This window comes from Pelophylax lessonae (genome assembly GCF_965119305.1).
Source record: "Pelophylax lessonae genome assembly, chromosome: 4".
Taxonomy (NCBI): domain Eukaryota; kingdom Metazoa; phylum Chordata; class Amphibia; order Anura; family Ranidae; genus Pelophylax; species Pelophylax lessonae.
This window is the reverse complement of record NC_138771.1, coordinates 150,645,722-150,665,759: the sequence shown is the minus strand read 5'-3', so window position 1 is coordinate 150,665,759 and position 20,038 is coordinate 150,645,722. Positions and strand designations below refer to the sequence as shown.

At 48.2% G+C, this 20,038-nt stretch overlaps 1 protein-coding gene across 1 annotated transcript; it reads left to right on the top strand.

Annotated features, from left to right (window-relative positions):
- Positions 1-5,766: 5,766 nt before the first annotated feature.
- On the top strand, positions 5,767-14,033 carry LOC309552564 (uncharacterized protein; the record flags this gene model as incomplete). The annotated part of the gene is made up of 2 exons (XM_082253515.1): positions 5,767-5,812; positions 13,438-14,033. 2 exons carry the CDS (start codon positions 5,767-5,769, stop codon positions 14,031-14,033), a joined length of 642 nt encoding a protein of 213 aa, XP_082109641.1.
- Between the last annotated feature and the right edge of the window lie 6,005 nt (positions 14,034-20,038).

Sequence of the window (20,038 nt, the reverse complement as noted above, 5' to 3'; positions counted from 1 at the left end):
GTGTCAAACTTGCAAGATCCGGCATTGAATTGCCAACATAACCCCCTGCGATTTGTGGCCTGTTGTTAAGAGGCTGCTGCACCCCTGGCCCCAACCTAAAAGGGAGGAACCAAACTTAGTGGAGACTACATGAGTTTCATCCAAAGACTGATGTTTTTGTGGTCCCACCATAAGAAAGACTGGACTGCCTTGCTGTAACAAAATTTATTTAGTTTTGTTTTATTTATTCGTTTTGTAACTAATTCCAAATTTTTGGAACAATTCAAATTCAGATTGAAAAAATGATTGATCGATTTGAATTCGGAGTGAAGAATAGCTGGTTGATAAGAAGTGGGCTTGCAACCTGCCCCACAGCAGGGGTGCTTGCTCATCCCTCCTTTCCTGGCCTACCGGGCTGCATGCTCGGATAAGGGTCTGGTAAGGATTTTGGGGGACCCCATGCCATTTTTTAAAAAAAATGTTGGTACTGGGTTTCCTCTAAAATACATACCTGACCCAAAGAGCCTGGTATAGATTGAGGAGGCTGTTTTTTTCTGAATTTTTATTTGTGGGAAATTCTGTTTACATTCAGCTGTCAAGGAGGGAAGCCCTCTGACAGCTGATACGCCATCAGTAGTCAAAGACACAGTGAGCAGCTTCCCGGCCCACTTCTTAACAACCAGCCATTCTTCATGAAGAATTTGAATTGGACGATCATTTTTCGACCGATCCGAATTCAAATTTTTCCGAATTTGTTAGAAAATGAATAAACAAAAGGAAACTAAACTAAACAAATTCCAAAACGAAATTAGCATCACAACAAATCTATCCGGAACTAAACATGAGTGTGACGAAAAAATGTGTTTTGTTTCATTTTGTTTAGATTAGTTAAGCTAGGTTTATAGTTTAGTTAAATTTGGTTTATTCATTCAATTTGTATTCAGGATTCGTATTCAGAATTCATTTTAGGTCTTTTTCAAATTTTCTTTGAATTTACAGATTTTTTTAGATTCGAAACGTTTGAATCGATATATTTTGAATCGGTCGAATCATAAACATTATATTTTTTATTTCGATTCAAATGTGGCAAAGTGAACAAACAAAAGAAAAAAATCCTCATCAAATGATTACAATGACTCTGTAAATCATCTTTGGCTTTACAGAAACAGCATTATTTCGAAATGGTACTCTAATAACACACACTCTTTTTGATTTCAGAAATATGCTTACAGTTCGAATTCAACTGGAATTCAATGTAAAATTTGATTTCGAATTTCAATTCAAATTTCGTTTTGTTATTCGGGAACATTCAGTAAACGTTGTTTATACTGCAATTCGAGTATTCAGATATATCCAAATCTCCAAATAACGAAAAATGTGTCTGAATATTTATCTGGAACGAAACAAACCACACATGTTTATCCAAAATTAAACACATTTTTCTTTTCCACACATGTCTACCAAATACTACACCTAGTGAGGTCAATGCACAAGTCTTTTGGGGTATGGGTTACAAGTAGTCATTTATAATTTGCATAGAAAACGCAAAAGCAAATACCACATATAGGATTACCTGTAATATTTTAAGAACCGTCATCAGTTGTCAGACACAGCGGGCAGCTTCCCGGCCCGCTTCTTAACAGCCAGCTATTCTTCACACAGCATTTGAATTGGACGATCATTTTTCGACCGATCCAAATTGTTCCGAATTTGTTAGAAAATGAATAAACAAAATGAAACTAAACTAAACAAATTCCATAACGAATCAATGAAACAAAACTAGCAACACAAAAAATCTATCCAAAACTAAACATGTGCATGATGAAAAAATGTGTTTTTTTTCGATTAGTTTCGATTCGTTAATCTACGATTTTAGTTTAATTAAGTTTGGTTTATTCATTCAATTCATATTCAGGATTCGTATTCAGAATTCGTTTATGTCTTTTTCAAATTTTCTTCGAATTTACCGCTTTTTTTTTAGATTTGAAACACTCAAATCAATAAATTTTGAATCGGTCGAATCGAAAACGTTATATTTTTAATTTTGATTTGAATGTGGCAAAGGGAACAAACAAAAGAAAACTCTTCATCAAATGATTACAATGACTCTTTAAATCATCTTTGGCTTAACAAAAACAGCATTAGTTCAAAATGGTACTCTAATAAGACACACAGGGGTTGATTTACTAAAGGCAAATCCACTGTGCACTACAAATGCACTGCACGTGCACTTGGGAGTGCAGTCGCTGTATATCTGAAGAGAAGATCTGAAATTAGGGGAAGCTCTGCTGATTTCTATCATCCAATTATGTGCAAGCAAAAATGCTGTTTTTTTTTTCTTGCACGCTCCCCTCGGATCTACAGGGACTGCACTTCTAAGTGCACTTACAAGTGCACTTGCAGTGCAGAGTGGATTTGCCTTTAGTAAATAAACCCAATTGTCTGTTCAATTCAAATGTGGCAAAGTGAACAAACAAAAGAAAAAAATCCTCATCAAATGATTACAATGACTCTGTAAATCATCTTTGGCTTAACAAAAACAGCATTATTTCGAAATGGTACTCTAATAACACACACTATCTTTGATTTCAGAAATATGCTTTCAGTTCAAATTCAACTGGAATTCAATGTAAAATTCGATTTCAAATTTCAATTTGAATTTCATTTTGTTATTCGGAACATTCAGTAAACGTTGTTTATACTGCAATTCGAGTATTCAGACATATCTGAATCTCTGAATAATGAAAAATTTGTCTGAATATTTATTTGGAACTAAACAAACCACACATGTTTATCCCAAATTAAACACATTTTTCTTTTCCAAACATGTCTACCAAATACCACACCCAGTGAGGTCAACGCAGAAAAGTCTTTTGGGGTATGGGTTACAAGTAGTCATTTATCATTTGCATAGAAAACGCAAAAGCAAATACCCCATATAGGATTACCTATAATATCTTAACAACCGCAATCATAAAGTGTATATATTCATGAACAGACCATCCTGGTATGAAATTCGTGCATTTCAGTTATGTATTCAGCTACAACTTCACAGATACCACATATACATTTGAGCTATTTTACACCAGCAGTCTTGCAGCAGAGCCCTTTATCAGCCATAAATAACATAATAGTCAGTTTTCAATGGCCCCTACAAATGCCTATCCAAACCGCTACAAGTTGCTGGTATGGCATGCCTAACAGCAGAGTCATTGGATAACAGGAGCAGTCACTGAAGCAGACGATTCCATCGCTACTTCCAGTCAGTCAATCAGTGATTGAGCTACAGTACACTTGGAATTTCTGCAACACAGACCTTTCATTGACTCCAATACATTTCCTAGCAACAAATAATAAGGAGAGCAATTCTATAGCTTCTAAAAATCACTGCTGATTTCCAGTGCATTACATACACAAAGTCTGAGACCACAGTTGTGTAGTAGCCTAATCTGAAAAGCGCACCCCTTCTATTAAAGGGTAACTCCACTTTCGTGGGGAAATGGGGAAAAAAATTGCAAATAATGGAAAAATGATATAGCGTATACAATTGCAACACAAAGTCACATTGTAATTGCATGTTATCAAAAATGACCGCTCCTTTTCAATCTGCAGTGCTGTAATTTTCTGAAAATGCAATGCAATATGTCTACCTGGAGGTATTCTGTACACAAAATGTGTAGAGAACGACCTCCCCAGGAACATTTCCTGCTTATGTGATTGGCTCACCGATTTTAACAATAGTCTGCACTAAGATGCAAGTCAGATTTCTGGCATCCCCTGCAACATTAATGTCATTTTTGGTGAGATACTCCCAAAAGGGAAAACGTCTAAAGGGATGCAGGCCCAGCATTTTTTCATTAGTGTCCTGCAGATGCACAGCTGATTAATAATTGTGAAACCACTCCCATTAGACTCACTTCTGCACAGAGAAACACACAGGGATTTCTTCAAAATAATATCAATGAGCTTTGTGTTCGAGTCGAACCTAAGTTCGACTCGAACACTGCCTGTTCGCCCGTTCACCGAATGGCGAACGAATGGGCTTCTTCGCGGGAACTTCGAGTCCCTGCATCCATAATTAATTTAATAGGTTTTATTTAATATTCATAATTAATATTATTCATCCGCTGGCCAGGGAATCAACCCCACAGCCTCTCATTTGCCCATTGTTCTAGCACCTACGCCATCGAGCCAGCTGGTTAACTAAAGACTCCCTCTGCCTAACTAACATCTATCTGAGTTTAACAGCTCTTTTATAAGGCTCTGATGTCACCAGCACCCTATAATCCACTGCTCAGATGCAGGGTTTTAATTAAAACCTACTATCCCCACCCCTTCTGACGTGACATCAGTAATTTATTCACTGCACCTGAGCAGTGGATTATGGGGCGCTGGTGACGTCAGAGCCCTATAAATAAAAGCTGTCAAACTCAGATAGAAGTTAGCAACACAACGAATCTAAGTGACTATTGATCACCCGCTGGCCAGGGGAGATTCAAACCCATAGCCTCTAACTTGCAAATGTGTGAGGCCTGAGCTGCAGTAGTATTGTGATCCAATCATTGGTTACCAACCTGTCATACTCATACACCAGGAAAACCCCTTGAGATTACAAGAGGAAATAAAATTAAGTTACACTCTACCTGCTGATGTAAAATACAGGATATCTGCATACAACAAGCCATAAGGCCCTTCGGCCATGAAGACACATATGTGTCAGACTGTGTTGAGAGCACAGTCACATCATGCTCTCATTAACAGCTTCTGCTCTCCATTTAGAAGCCAGTGAGTGGGGCTACTGATCATACAATCCCTTCAACAGCCAATCACAATGATCACATGATCAGGAACTCTGCCTCCCATCTTTCAAAACCCCTTAGGGCCCCTTTCACACTTGTGTGACTTGTCCTGCGACTTGGAACTGCAAAGTCCCGTAACAAGTCGTACCCCATGAGTACCATTCATATTTGTGCGACTTCAAGTTGCAGCTACTTCAAAGTAATACCTGCACTACTTTGGTCTGACTTTGATGTGACTTGAGGGCCATAGACTTTAAGATTACACAGGCATTGCTTCAAGTTTTGTCAAAGTCACGTGACAAAGTTGCACGATTTTCAGGTTGCATAAGTGTGAAAAGGGCCTTAAAGTGATTCTAAAGGTTGTAGCTTTCCTTTAAAAAATATGGTATTTCATACGTACCTGCTCAGTACACTTGTTTTGCACAGAAAAGCCTCAATTCTCTACTTTTTTGGTCTCACATTGGTGGCTCCTCCCCCCTGCTTGCTTTGAGGGCTGCCAAGCCACACTCCTGTAATCAGTCCTGAACCGGCTCTCTCCTCACTGGCTTACTGGTTGTGCATGACATCAGTGGGAGCCAATGGCTCCTGCTGCTGTGTAAGCCAATGAGGAGAGAGAGACCTAGAGTAGCTACTGCTCTCATGCACATTGCTGGATTGAAATGAGACTTAGGTAAGTATAGGGGGCTGGGGGGAACTGCACTCAGAAGGTTTTTTTACCTTAATGCATAGAATGCATTAAAGTGATTGTAAAGTCTAATTTTTTCTATTAAAAACACAAACTTCGTGCAGTTATTTTGCACAAGGCTATTCTCCGTTCCCTGGCTGGAGCTCCTGGCCCCTCCTTCTTGTTGAGTGCCCCCCCGTCAAGCAGCTTGATATGGGGGCACCATTCAGACACAGTGCTGCCATTCGGCCCCACCCCCTCTCCTGACTGGCTGAATTACTTTCACTGAAAGAGGTGCGAGCCAATCAGGAGAGAGAGTCCCGGATGGCTGAGGCACTCGTGGACATAGCTGGAAAGAGAGGGAACCCAGGTAAGTATTAGGGGGGGGGGCTGGGAAGGCTGCTGCACACAGAAGGCTTTTTATCTTAATGCATAGAATGCATTATGATAAAAAAAAAACATCTGACTTTACTGTAGAACCACTTTAAAGGCCTGCCAGTACAAACACACATGCGGTTGTATGGTAAATACCAGTACATATGGCATAGCCAATTTAAAGACCAGGCCGGAACAGAACAAGAGGTCTTAGCCAACACCACATTATTCTTATGTGTGTATGTGTTCAATTCTGTACATTCTGATTTCACATGTATAGTGCAAAGCATAATACAAAGAGCTAAACACAACTGCTGCAGTCATACTAGAAATAACTGACTTCAGTTGTAGTTTAGGCATGAGGCTCTGCATGCAGCCTCTCATACCACTCTTAAACACAGCAGTTATTATAAGCTGTTTTACACAGCCCACACTCAGGTGAGATAAAGTCATAACATTTCAGTTTCATTGTCCCTCTGAGTGTGCTGAATATAATGAGCCTTATCAAACAAAACTATAATGGAAAGGAAAAGGCTTTTGAGACAGAAAGGAAAACAGAGCAGCCCATGTGGCAGAAACACTTAGGCCTCGTTCACACGGGGCATTATAAAGTGTACGTCCCTGTAGGGCTGTGCATGCTGCACAGGGATACACAGGTTTTCCGTACACACAACATGTATTCGCGGACATGCACTCACCTGTATGTCAAATTGGGAGCAGCGGCTGTGTCTGTGCAGCCATTGTGTCCTAATTCACATCAATGGGACCACCTGCATGGCGATGCCTGCAGTACCTGTGCATCCCAATGTGGGTAAACACAGCCCTTCACGGGCATATGCTTTAGTACACCCCATGTGAATGAGGCCTGGTTATCTGGAGGTTCCAAGCAGAAAGGCCATGGAGCAGACACACCCAGCTGGAAATGAAATCAGTCAGACCCCATTCACACCTATGCGTTTTAGTTGTGGTGAGTTTAAAACAAATACTGCGTGTTTCATCTTTGATGCACTTTCAACAAAATGCATGTTATATTAGGTTCAGCGGTAAGGGCCAGTTCACATTGTAGCGATGTCAGACATTTCATGTAATGCACTGCTGTGCAAATCACATGCGATGTCTGTGCAATGCAAATTCAGCCATACAGATTGTATGGCTGAATTCGCATGGCAGTCAGACCAATTTAATGCATGAGCTTTTTCTTGGTCCGCACCAGAATCAGATCTGATTCCTGTCCAAATTGACAGCTCGCACTGCGATATGCGATCTGGGGGTGTCATTTAACTTTGTATTGACACTCCCAGCGATTCGCATATGGCAGTGTGAACTGCCAGCGAGTCGAGTTTGATGCGGGAACCCGCAGTGCATTTGCAGGGTTCCCGCATTGCACCAATGTGAACCAAGCCAAACACTCCTAGCACGTGTAGCACTGCCCCCGTAGGGGTTGCTGGGTATGAAGTTCCCTGGGTCTCTCTCTGATTATCCTGCAGCCAGATAATTGAGTATTTTTACACAGCCAGGTGCAAACTCATCCGCTCGTTATCCAATGACCAGTCCAGGGGATTTGGTTTTTTGTATTTATTGGTAGAACGTGGATAGGAGAAAGGATTAGTGGGATACTCCAACTGGGACTATGCACAAAAGAGGACAATTCTCACTTGGCCTCACTTAACCAGTTCTGCACCAGAAGGATTTGCCCCCTTAATGACCAGGCCATTTTTTGCGATTCGGCACTGCGTTACTGATTGATACTAATTGATGTTCTTTTTTTACCCACAAATAGACCTTTCATTTGGTGGTATTTGGTCTCCTGTGCGATTTTTATTTTTTGCGCTATAAACAAAAAAAGAGCGACAATTCTAAAAATAAAAACAATATTTTTCACATTCTGCTATATAACATCCCCCCCCCAAAAAAAATCAAATGTTTTCATCCTTTTAGGCCAATTTGTATTCTGCTGCATATTTTTGGTTTGCAATAAGCGTATTTTGGCGGCGTTCTGTGATTTTTAGCAGGACTGCGACATTGCGGCGGACAGATCGGACCCCTAACTGACCTTTTTGACACTTTTGGGGGGACCAGTGACATTATTACAGTAATCAGTGCTAAAAATATGCACTCTTACTGTAATAATGATACTGGCAGGGAAGGGGTTAACCTAGTGGGTGATCAAAGGGTTAAATGTGAGCCTAGGGGAGTGTTTACTAACATGTGGGGGGAGGGGCTTGTGAAATGACCATAGAGACCTGTGATCCTATATAGAAGGATCACAAGCGCTCTGTGATCATTTTAGAGAGAAGAACGTTCAGCTGTGTTTATGACAGCTCACCGTTCCTCTCTAAGTGGGGAGCGATCGCAGGAGCCCAGCGGCAATCGCGGCCGCCGGCCTCATGAATCGGCATCCCCGCTGCCTAGCCGGCATCCCCACTGCCCGGTGGTGCATGCTTGCCCCCCAGCACCATACGCACGACCAACGTAGTTCTACGTCATTTCGTGCAGCTGAGCCAGCCTACTGCAGTAAAACTGCGGCGGGCAGTCAGCAAGTGGTTTATTGAATTTAATTGAATAGCAGACCCTCTGCTGAACCATACAGGATTTGTATGGAAGAAAAGTCCTTTGTTCACTCTGGCAGCAGACTCAATGAACACTGACTCTTCAGGACATTAACCAGTATCCACTTTAACTGACACCCGTTCACTGACTTCACTAGGATGGCGGGATGGCCCTCACCGAACAGGCCCCTCAACGTAGATCTGTGCTCACACTAAACAGAAACAGTCCCTTCCAGTTATGTCCCCTTCTTAATCAGTTCTGCTGGACATCAGCGTTGCAGCTTCTGTACTCCACCCCTTAGGTTGACCACATGAAGCTGTGTGGCAGCTTGTATAGCAAGGCCCGAAGCGAAAAAAAAAAAAAAATAGCGCAGGGCAGACATGACCATGTGAAGAGGGGAGACAGGGCAGGTGTGAGTTAAATTAAATTGTTTTGAGTTGGGGGGTATTCAGGGATTAGTGTATCAGGTTTGGGAGGGGTTGAGGTACAGTTAGGAGGGGTGGCCCCTCAGATTGGAGGTCAGTGGAAGTTCAACGGACGAAGGAAGAAGAAGCTTGGTCACCCACCTTTTTCACTGCAGAGCATCTCACCTCAGCTTCCCTGGTCTGTGATGGCGGATTTGGACGTTTTGCTGGAGCAAATTAAGGCCGCTGCCGCGGTGAAGGGGACTGAGTGGCTCCGGTCCCAGGTCTCCATGTTGATGGGGGTTCAGGACTCTGCACAGGATTCGGAGGGGCTTGCAGTCCCGCGGGCTCGGCGGTCACGGCCGCCGGAGCGTTTTTCACCGGACCCTTCCCCTCGAGCTCAGCGTCATCCTAGGAGCCCCGACAGGGACCCTTCAGGGCCGCCGGCTAAGCGTACTCCTGCTGCGGCCGTGCGCGCCTCTGGGAGGAATCCTCTGCGTGGACGGAGCTCTGGGGGTAGTGGGGGGAGGCGGCCTTCGGTCTCTCCCCGTCCCTCTCGCCGGGGTGCTACTGGACTGGCGGGCTCCCCTACTGGCGATGCTCCGGTCGGAGGGGTGCCTCGGCGTGGGAGCGGCTTCGTGGCGGCCGGTGGCAGCAGTGATCGGCGGGACTCGGAGTCGGCCTCGGCTGGGCGCAGAGAGATGACGCGGCGGGGCAAGTCACGTGGCCGGGTCATCGGAAGTTCGGCTGGTTCACAGAGGTCTCCGTCGGGCGGAGCTGGAGTACGGGGGCGTGGACGCCTGTCGCTCGGCTCTGCAGATGGCGGGAGTGCGACACCTGGTGGACGGATGTCGGCAGTGCCCGGGGACGATCGTTCGGAAGGCGAAGTGTCCGGATCGGATGTGGAAGAGGATGTCGGTGGTCGGTCGGCGACGAGGGAGGCTGGATCGGCGGCTGGGGGCGCCCCCCCTGGGCAGACAGGTGAGGTCACAATTCCTTCTCTGGCTTTGTCTGATTTGCGGGGCTTGTTTGATGTGGGGGGTGGGAGTGCTGGAGGGGCTCGGGGGGTGGGGGTGTCCCGGCCAGTGGGGGCGGGGACCCCGGAAGGGGGTGATGATGGGGGTTTGAGGGGCTTCCTCCTGGGTCTACGGGACCTCTTGGGGCGTTTGCCCCCGGGGGACGGGGGCCGCTTGTCTCCAGCGGCGGCTTGGGTGCCTCCGGCGGGGGGCTCGGGCACGGAGCCGGGGGGGGCCCCGGGGCTGGCGGGGCCGTCTTCCACGGGGCTAGTTGCGGGGGGGGGCTGGGGCCCCTCCCCAGGTTGTTGGTGCTCCGGCAGTGGTGGCGGTGACGGCCGGGGCGACGGGGGACAAGACCGGGACGGCGAAGGAGGGGAAGGCGGACGCTGTTCGCCTGGACGATTCAGCGAAAGGTGAGGTATATGTTTGTTTTGAGGGCCCGTTGGGGGCACATTTGAAGCAGGAAGTCCGGGAGAAGATCTGGAAGGGTGAGTACGTGGAAATCTTCACGCTGTTGCCCCTCGAGAAGTTTCACCTGGACAGGGTTAAACCGGAGGAGCGCAAGAAGGAGGACGAGGAGGCGCGACGCTATCGGCTTATCCCTCGGACCTTCGCCAATTGGCTGCAGGCCTTTGCCATTCTGGCGGGCGTCATAGGGGAAAAGGCGCCGGAAAACTGCTCGGCCCTGTTCTGCTACATGGACGCTGTAGGGGAAGCCTATCGGGTTTACGGGGGGTCGGCCTGGCTGCGGTACGACGAACAGTTCCGGCAGCGGAAGGCGGTTAGGCCGTCCTTGCGGTGGGACCACAAGGACATCAGCCTGTGGATGCGGCTCATGTCGTCTGCGAAGGCTCCGAATCAGTTTTTTCCAGGGGGGGCCGGTGGTTCTGCGACCCCGGGACAGCCGGCCGCAAAGAGGAGGGGTTTCTGCTGGCAATTTAATGAGGGTTCCTGTAAGTTCGGTGGCACATGTCGCTTCAAACATGAATGCTCCGGTTGCGGAGGTTCCCATTCCTTGGCTCGGTGTTTTAAGTCCGGAAAAGGGCGGTCCGGAGAGCCTTCGCACAAAGGGGACGACGCCGGTGAGGGTGGAAAGGCTGCGGCCTTTTCTAGATAGGTACCCCGATAGGGCGGCTGCCCGACTTCTGGGGGAGGGTTTTGCGGTGGGTTTTCGTATCCCTTGCTCTTTGGCCTCGGTGCCGCCGGTGGCGAGGAATTTGCGTTCGGCATTGCGCCACCCTTTGGTGGTGTCGGATAAGTTGCACAAGGAAGTGGCTCTCGGTCGCATGGCGGGCCCGTTCTCGGAGGTGCCGGTGCGTGACTTGGTGGTTTCGCCGTTGGGGGTGGTTCCCAAGAAGGAACCCAACAAGTTTCGCCTCATTCACCACCTCTCCTTCCCAAAGGGTGGGTCTGTGAATGACGCCATCGACCCGGATGCCTGTACGGTGTCTTACATTTCCTTTGACGCCGCGGTGGCCTGGGTGCGACATTATGGGCGGGGGGCCTTGATGGCCAAATCGGACATTGAGGCGGCGTTCAGGTTGCTCCCGGTTCACCCGGACAGTTTTTTCGATTGCTGGGCTGCCGGTGGCAAGGGGCGTATTATGTGGATCGCTGCCTTCCTATGGGCTGCTCCATATCGTGCGCGCTGTTTGAGACCTTCAGTTCCTTTGTGGAGTGGGTGGTTCGGGAGGTTTCCGGTGTGAATTCGGTGATCCACTATTTGGACGACTTTCTGTGTGTGGGCCCGCCCTCTTCCAACGGGTGCGCGATCCTGCTTGCCACGTTGCAGCATGTGGCCGGGAGCTTCGGCATTCCGTTGGCCCCCGACAAGACGGAAGGCCCGACCACGGTGCTCAGCTTCCTGGGCATTGTCGTGGATTCGGAGGCCATGGAGTGTCGCCTACCGGAGGATAAATTGGGGGCTTTGAGAGCTGAAATTGAAGGGGTGCTGGGTTTGCGCGAGATTCAGTTGCGCAGCTTGTAGTCGTTGCTGGGTAAATTGAATTTTGCCTGCCGCATTATGCCCATGGGCCGGGTTTTCTGCCGACGGCTGTCGGCGGCGACTTCGGGGGTGAAGTTGCCCACTCACTTCGTCAGGCTCAACAGGGAACACAGGGATGACTTGCGTCTGTGGCACGGTTTTTTGGCCACATACAATGGCAGATCCTTGTGGATGGCCGGGCCGATCAGCAACTTTGATTTGGAACTGTTTACCGATGCTGCTGGTTCGGCGGGGTACGGGGCTTTTCACCGGGGGGCGTGGAGCGCCGCCCCTTGGCCGGGGGCATAGCAGGTAGCGGGGCTGGTCAGCAACTTGGTGTTGCTGGAACTGTTCCCGGTGGTGGTGGCCCTGGAGATTTGGGGGGCGGAGTTCAGGAACCTGAAGGTTCGCCTCCATTGCGACAATCTCGGGGTGGTTCAGGTGATCAACCGCGCGTCGGCTTCGTCTCAGCCGGTGGTGCGCCTCCTCAGGTATTTGGTTTTGCGGTGTCTACGGTTGAATGTTTTCCTGTACGCTGTGCACATTCCGGGGGTTAAGAATGATATTGCTGACGCGCTGTCTCGTTTTCAGTGGGACAGGTTCCGGGAGTTGGCACCGGCAGCGGAGCAACGCGGAGTCACGTGTCCGGAGTGGCTATGGGGGATTGCCTTGGGGTCCTCGCTGGATGGATCAGGAAGTCGGTGAGCGAGTCCACGTGGTCGGCTTATTGCAAGGTATGGTTGGAGTGGCTGGAGGTGTTGCGGGTGGCATCGGTGGATCCTCTGGGTCCGGAGGTCAGGTGGGTGTTACTTTCTTTTGTCTCTGATCATTTTGAGAGGGGCGCGTCGGCTTCCGCTGTGGCTCGCAAGTTGTCCGGCTTGGCCTTTCTGTTTAAATTTCTGGGTTGTCAGGATTACACGAAGGACTTCGTGGTGAGACAAGCGTTACGGGGCTATTCCAGGGCTTATCCGAGGAGGGACACTAGGCGCCCGGTGTCCTTCGCTCTTTTGCAGGACGTCTGCCGGCAATTGGGGGAGCACTGCGCCTCGAGTTACGAGGTGGTGTTGTTTAAGGCGGCCTTTTCTCTCGCTTTTTTCGGGGCTTTCCGGATTGGGGAATTGGTCAGCTCCTCCCGGACGGTGCCGGGGGGCCTATTGGGTCAGGATGTCTCTGTCGGTCGGGAGGGGGTTACTATCCTCCTTCGACGGTCCAAAACGGACCAGAGTGGCAAGGGGGTCCGTGTCCGGTTGTTCGCGGTGCCGTCTTCACCGCTGTGCCCGGTAGGGGCGGTTCGGGATTACTGGGCAATCCGCCCTTCGCGGCCCGGTTCATTTTTAATGCATGCGGACGGGTCGTCGTTATCTCGTTTTCAATTTGTATCGGTGTTCAGAAGGTGTGTGGGCTCTTTGGGTTTGGATGCCAGTAGGTTTGCATCTCATTCCTTTCGGATCGGGGCGGCCACTGAGGCTGCACGCTGGGGATTGAATGACGATGCGGTCAAACGCATTGGGCGCTGGGAGTCTAGGAGGTTCTTGTTGTACGTTCGTCCACAGCTGTTGGTGTAGGGTATGTACGGGGGGTGGTTTTGTCGCTGGGGGGGTGTGGGCCCGGCTGGTTATCTGATTATTGGTTGGTTTTCTTTTCCTTTTGTCCCCTTTTCTTGTAGGTTTGGAACCCTGCCTTGTTTGGATCGTGGGACACTCGTATGTTTTCTGGGGGGCCCGGAGAGCTGATGTGCGTCCTAATGGTAGACAACTTGGTTTTTCTCGGCACGAGGCTTGTGTCAGGTGGCTGGGGGTGCCGGGGCTTACTTGGGGCAGGGTCCTTCCCGAAGTGCATCGTTTCGCCCGGTTGGACAGGCAGCCAGATGTTTTGGTGCTGCATGCCGGGGGCAACGATTTGGGGGCCAGGTCCGCGCGGGCCTTGATCAGGGACATAAAGTTGGATTTCCTTCGGCTGCGCACGGCTTTTCCGGCGCTGCTTGTAGTTTGGTCGGATGTGGTGGCCCGCACGTCCTGGCGCATGGCCAGGTCGGTCGCGCGCCTTAATAAGGCTCGGATTAAGTTGAACAAGGAAGTGGGGCGCTTTGTGTGTCGGAATGGGGGGTTGGTGGTTCGCCACCTGGAGTTGGAAGTGGACACATGGCGGTATCTGCGGGATGATGGAGTCCACCTCAATGCGGTGGGTATAGATTTATGGGCCCTGGGATTACAGGATGGGATCCAGCGAGCCTTGAGGGTTTGGAGGGGCACGCAAGGGTAAGGTGTCACCCTTGGGTGCTGGTGGCGTTTTGTTGGTCTTTGCTGGCGGGGGAGGTGAACAGTTTAGGATAAGGGTATGGTTGGGACTCATCGTTGGTATGGGTCCCTATGGTGCATTCCATTTAATGTCAGTTTAAATGGAATTCAAAATGGTGGCACTGCGGGGAGTGGTTTGTCTCCGAGCCGGTGACGCGGCTGGAGGCCTATCAGGGCACAGGTCCCGCAGTGCAGGATTTGGAATTATTTGGAGGAGCCTCAAAGACCAACAGGCCTAATGACTGATTGTTTTATGTTTGTAAGGAATGTTTTTTCTCCTTATGTTAATTTTAAGGTAAAAGGGTTAATAAAATGGCTGCTGTGGCCAATTAACTCCAAGCACGGTGTGGTCTCAATTATTTAGGTAAAGGGAAAGGTTTATGGCATGGGGGTGGAGCCTTTGGCTTTAAGCAGCCTAAGAGTTTGGGGGTGACATCTATTCTACATTGGTCAAGCAAGGCCCGAAGCGAAAAAAAAAAAAAATAGCGCAGGGCAGACATGACCATGTGAAGAGGGGAGACAGGGCAGGTGTGAGTTAAATTAAATTGTTTTGAGTTGGGGGGTATTCAGGGATTGGTGTATCAGGTTTGGGAGGGGTTGAGGTACAGTTAGGAGGGGTGGCCCCTCAGATTGGAGGTCAGTGGAAGTTCAACGGACGAAGGAAGAAGAAGCTTCCCACCCGCCCTCCCTAATTTCTGGGACTGTTATGGTTGATTTTGATTCATGTCTTTTGTGCTTTCTGTCCTTTCTGGGGGAATTTTATATTGTCATGGCAGCTGGGCGTTTTGTTGGTCTTTGCTGGCGGGGGAGGTGAACAGTTTAGGATAAGGGTATGGTTGGGACTCATCGTTGGTATGGGTCCCTATGGTGCATTCCATTTAATGTCAGTTTAAATGGAATTCAAAATGGTGGCACTGCGGGGAGTGGTTTGTCTCCGAGCCGGTGACGCGGCTGGAGGCCTATCAGGGCACAGGTCCCGCAGTGCAGGATTTGGAATTATTTGGAGGAGCCTCAAAGACCAACAGGCCTAATGACTGATTGTTTTATGTTTGTAAGGAATGTTTTTTCTCCTTATGTTAATTTTAAGGTAAAATAAAATGGTTAATAAAGGTTAATAAAATGGCTGCTGTGGCCAATTAACTCCAAGCACGGTGTGGTCTCAATTATTTAGGTAAAGGGAAAGGTTTATGGCATGGGGGTGGAGCCTTTGGCTTTAAGCAGCCTAAGAGTTTGGGGGTGACATCTATTCTACATTGGTCAAGAGATGAGGCAGCAGCCCCCTCCCTCCGGGACCCCGCTCTTTAGCCGAAGACCCCCTGCGCATGTGATCTTTTGGTATATATACAGTCACCCAGCATGCCTTGAGGCTCTTTCTTCTGCCAATGGCCAGGGCTGTATCTACACCCATACTCCCATTTGTCAGGTTTCCTCTCATATGGCCTTTTTGACCAGGGGAAAACAGGCAGACAACATGAGCAGCATTTGATCAAACTGAGCAGGCCCTATCAATTAATCACTTTTTCCTGTTAGGCAGAGAGTACTTAAATTTGCCTGACAGTTCCCCTGGTAAGCAGGGAAACCCCAAAAAAAAAAAAACAATTCACTCTACCTAGGAGGGTGCAACACACACATGCAAAATACACCTAAGACATAATACATAGATGTGATATAGAAAAAACTCACCTGACTGGGAGAATAAGATGAGCTCAAGAAACTATAGAGACTATTGGGAAATCCCTCTGGCAATACATTTATGTTTCCTGGCTCTGCGTCATGCCATCATACTACGGGTCAACTCCGCCCCTCTGACCCCCATAGGACATCCCTGAAATAGCATAAAAGGCAGGCAGTACCTGGTGGAGGTGTTCTTTTTTTCGTCCTCGCTCCGGACACCTTGAAAAATATGTTATCCTTCCTTGTGGCATTCCCAGGTTCAGCCTCTCCTGGGTAAGAAGACCCCCTCTTATCTCGTAAATCTCCCTCGATGGTGGGTTCCCCTTGGTGCTGGGGGTAAGTTACATTGCAGTATAAATTGCTGCATTTTCATACTGATACCATTAATTGACAGTCAAAACTGACACAGATGCCGTATTACAGTGGAGGTTCTTTCCTCGCTGTTGTTACAGTATGAATGATGATATGAAGCTGGCTGGCAATTTTTTTGCTGTATTTTTCTCCCCTTAAACATGCTTGCTGGCTCTTGTAGTTCACTAGAGATGGTGGTTTTGCATGCTCCAGTGTGGGGGGAGGGGGCCAGCCCAGGCTTCCTCTGATCACCTTGGAGCTTTTGGTTAATCAGTGGAGACAGTCTGCAGGTGCAGATGGCTTCCTTTTCCTCTGTGGCCAATACACTGTGTGTAACTGGGTCTCTGCTGCTCTCACTGTGAGTACATGCACATCCTGGTCTACTTTGCCTGTGTTGAAGCTTGGGGTATTTTTGTCTAAAGCTGCCACCAGCCTCAAAGCACTGAAGATTTTTTTGGGAAGGAATGCGTTTTTGTTTTTCTTTATCTTTTTTTGGAAAAAAAAAAGAGAGAGCTATGTATGTGGCCAGGACGGAATAAATTTTCGTCAGTTGGTCACTCTGAATGGACCTGATCGAGTGTGGAGCCACGGTGTTGTGGGGATGAATGTGAACTAAGCACCCTGCAACTTTGATTTTAATTCCACAGGAGATCACATACTGAAATATTGACACGGCTGTGAATGCTTCACATCATCTTATCACTAATTTGGAGGATATTTCAGCAATACCTTAAGGAGGTAGTCCAAGGATCTTCCTCTCATGCTTAGCACAATGAGGTGCTGGGAGGATACGTTGCCAGGAAGGAGAATGTGTCTATGCCTTAATGGGGTAGTCAGAGGTTCTCCTGTCCACTAGTTGTAGCCACAAAGTTACTGTGAACACCGGATGCAGTTACCATTCCCAAGTGTTGGCATACAGCTTGCGCTGCTTTACAATACTGTTGCTACCTGCTGCAGAGACAAAAACAAGGTTACTTCTGTTTGTAGGCGACAGACAACAGCATAAGCTGGCACTTTGTGCAGACTGTGGCTATCCTATTAATCCTTATTGCTTAGAGCAGATGAGGTTCTCCATGAGTGGAGGAGAAAGGGCTCTGGTTGGGAAGCTTGTGTAAAGTTTTCTCAGTTTCTCAGTTTTCTCAGTTTCAGGTAAAAGGCTTGTTTGCCTGGCTCTTGGAGATGGCCCAGGACTACAGCTTCAGAGTTGCCTTAGCGGAGATAGCCTGTGGCCACACCACACCACCCTGTATGTGCTTGATCTCAGAAGCTAAGCAGGTTTAGACCTGGTTAGTGGATGAATGGGGGACCACCTGGGAACACTAGGTTCTGTACAGCAGCGCATATACCTCTTAACCAGCAGAGGGCAGTAATACTGATAATTGTGCACTTAGCTTCTCTAGGTTTCTGAGTCAAGCTGCCCAAGTGCAGTTCACTACTCTAAGTCCATGGGGGGCCCTTGCATGTTCTGCTTTCTGAGGCTTTGCAGAGTCTAACAGCCATAGGCATGCTTCCTCAAAGCAGAGGCAACAGGGGGCTTGTGGTTTCAGAAGCCTTGGCACCCCGGATGTTTTGGGGCTGCATTTCCCATGATGCTCATACACTCTGAGGTATAGTTGGGCATTGTGGGAGGTGTGGTTCTGGGGTGCTGAGGTTCGCTATCACTGCTCTAGAGCTATGGTCAGATGCAGGTTTTAAAAAGAAAGCAGTGTACAATGTTTGCATTCCCTCCCATACCCTGGAAGACATTTTTAAATGTTTGAGAATCAATGATCGCTAATGTTCTCATCCCTGCAGCAGTTTCCTGCTTCCTTACCATAGCTCCCATGCTCCACCAATCTGTCAACAGTTTTAAGGAGTGACTTTTGGCTCAGGGCATTCTTTCGATGCGGACGCAGAGGTGGAGCATGAATATTCATTCCCTCTCTTGGGTCACAAATGTCAGATGGCCTTTGGATTAATCTTAGTGCTAAGCACATGCAGGTATTTATGAAGGTTACTGTCTTTATGACAGAATCCTGGAAAACCATTATTCTGGTGGTAAGGAAGGGCTGGTGCCCTTTTCTGGACTTCGCAAACGCTAGTCTACATATTCCTATAGTCTGGGTTCGTCAGCACTCAGGTTTTTTCTAGCAGACAATAACTTGACCTAGGTCATGGTATGTTTTTTGGTTGGCATTCTCCCAAGAACCCTCTTGAGGGTACTACAATCTTTATGGCATTTATTTCCTCAAGTGACATTTTGCGGATAGCGAAGTAGGGGTGCTGCTGCTAAGTAACGTTTTTGCCTGCAGGACCCTCTAGATCTTGGAGTATCTTGTCAATTTTTAGTAGATTCAAATCCAGTCTACTTAAGTCCTGGATCGCTGTTCATTGCAAGCAAAGGTCATGTCCATCCTTCTGGGTCCGGGTATGTTTTTGGTCACGGCCCCCGCCCTAGAACCCTTCTGGAGGTACTATCTATCCTTGGGGCATTCGTTTCCTCAGTGATATCCTGCTTAGAGCGACTTAGGAGAACTGCTGCTAGTTAACGCCTTAGCCTGCAGGACTCTCCTGAGCTTTCATCTTGTCAAGTTTTAGTAGAATTGAATTCAGTTTACTTACTCCTAGATAGCTGTTCAGTGCTAGTTAAGGTCATGCCCATCTTTCGGGGGCCTGTGATCCTGAGCATTATGTGGACTATATCCTGGTGTTGGCTCACTCCAGGGATTTTCTCATAGACCACCGGGATCAAGTCTTGCAGATCCAATCAGAATTTGGGTGGATGGTGAATGTGCAGAAGAGCCAACTTGTTCCGTCCAATGCCTAACCTACCTGGGCAGGGGGTTTCAGTACAGTCGAATACAAGATTTTCTTGTGAAGAGAGAAGATTGATCGAGTCTGTGCGGGGACCAAGGGGATTAGGTCCTCATAGGAAATCACGGTTCGTCGATGCATGAGTTTTTTTAGGTCTCCTAACGGCCTGTATCCCGGCAGTGCCTTGGGCACGGTGACACAGGAGAAGGTTTCAGTTCTGCCTTCTAAGCCAGTGGCGCTGCGGTTCTCTCAGCCAGAGGTTCCAGGTTCCTTGCTTAGTTTCCAACAACCTTCTGTGGTGGACCAAGTGGAGCAACCTCTCCCTGGGCGGGCCCGTCAGCCCTGGAGACTGGATCACGATTACTGCGGATGCCAGTCTCCAGAGTTGGGGGGCACATTGCCTACAACTGAAAGTGCAGGGAGTGTGGGACCAGAGTTTGCCATGTTCCTCGAATCTCCTAGAACTAACAGCGGCCAGGGAGGCGCTGAAGACATTTTTGCCTGTAATCCAAGGCAGGAGAGTCAGACTTCTAATGGACAATACAACGGCAGTATCGTACATTGTGAAACAAGGGGGGACAGGAAGTCTGCAACTTCTCCAGGTGACTGCGGAGATCTTCTTGGCCGAAGCCCATTTGTTGGACTGTTCAGCATTGTGTCTCCCGGACCCTCAGAATACCCTAGCAGACCAGTTGAGCAGGAACTTCGCCAACTACACAGGATGGATGCAAAATCCAAAATATTTGTCGAGCAATGGGGGTTCCCGAGATAGACTTAATGGCGACACATTTCAACTGTCAAGTTTTTTTCCCACTTCTTCTGCCCGCAAGCTCTGGCCCAGGATGCTCTCTATCAGAAGTGGGGCTTCAAGCAGGTCTACCTATTTCCACCAATTACTCTGATCCTCAAATCATTGGTGAAGATCATGGAGGAGGGAGTACCCGCTATTGTGATAGCTCTATTCGGGCCAAGGAGGCCATGGTTTCCCCTTCTTTGTCGTCTGGCAGTGTGTCCTCCAATAAGGCTCCCTCAGGTCAGGGACCTTCTCATCTGCAATGGCCACACTCACCCCAACTCGGCCTGTCTGGCCTTGACTGCATGGAATTTGAGAGGAGCAAGCTCCAGAATCTAAATCTCTCTGACTCAGTAATG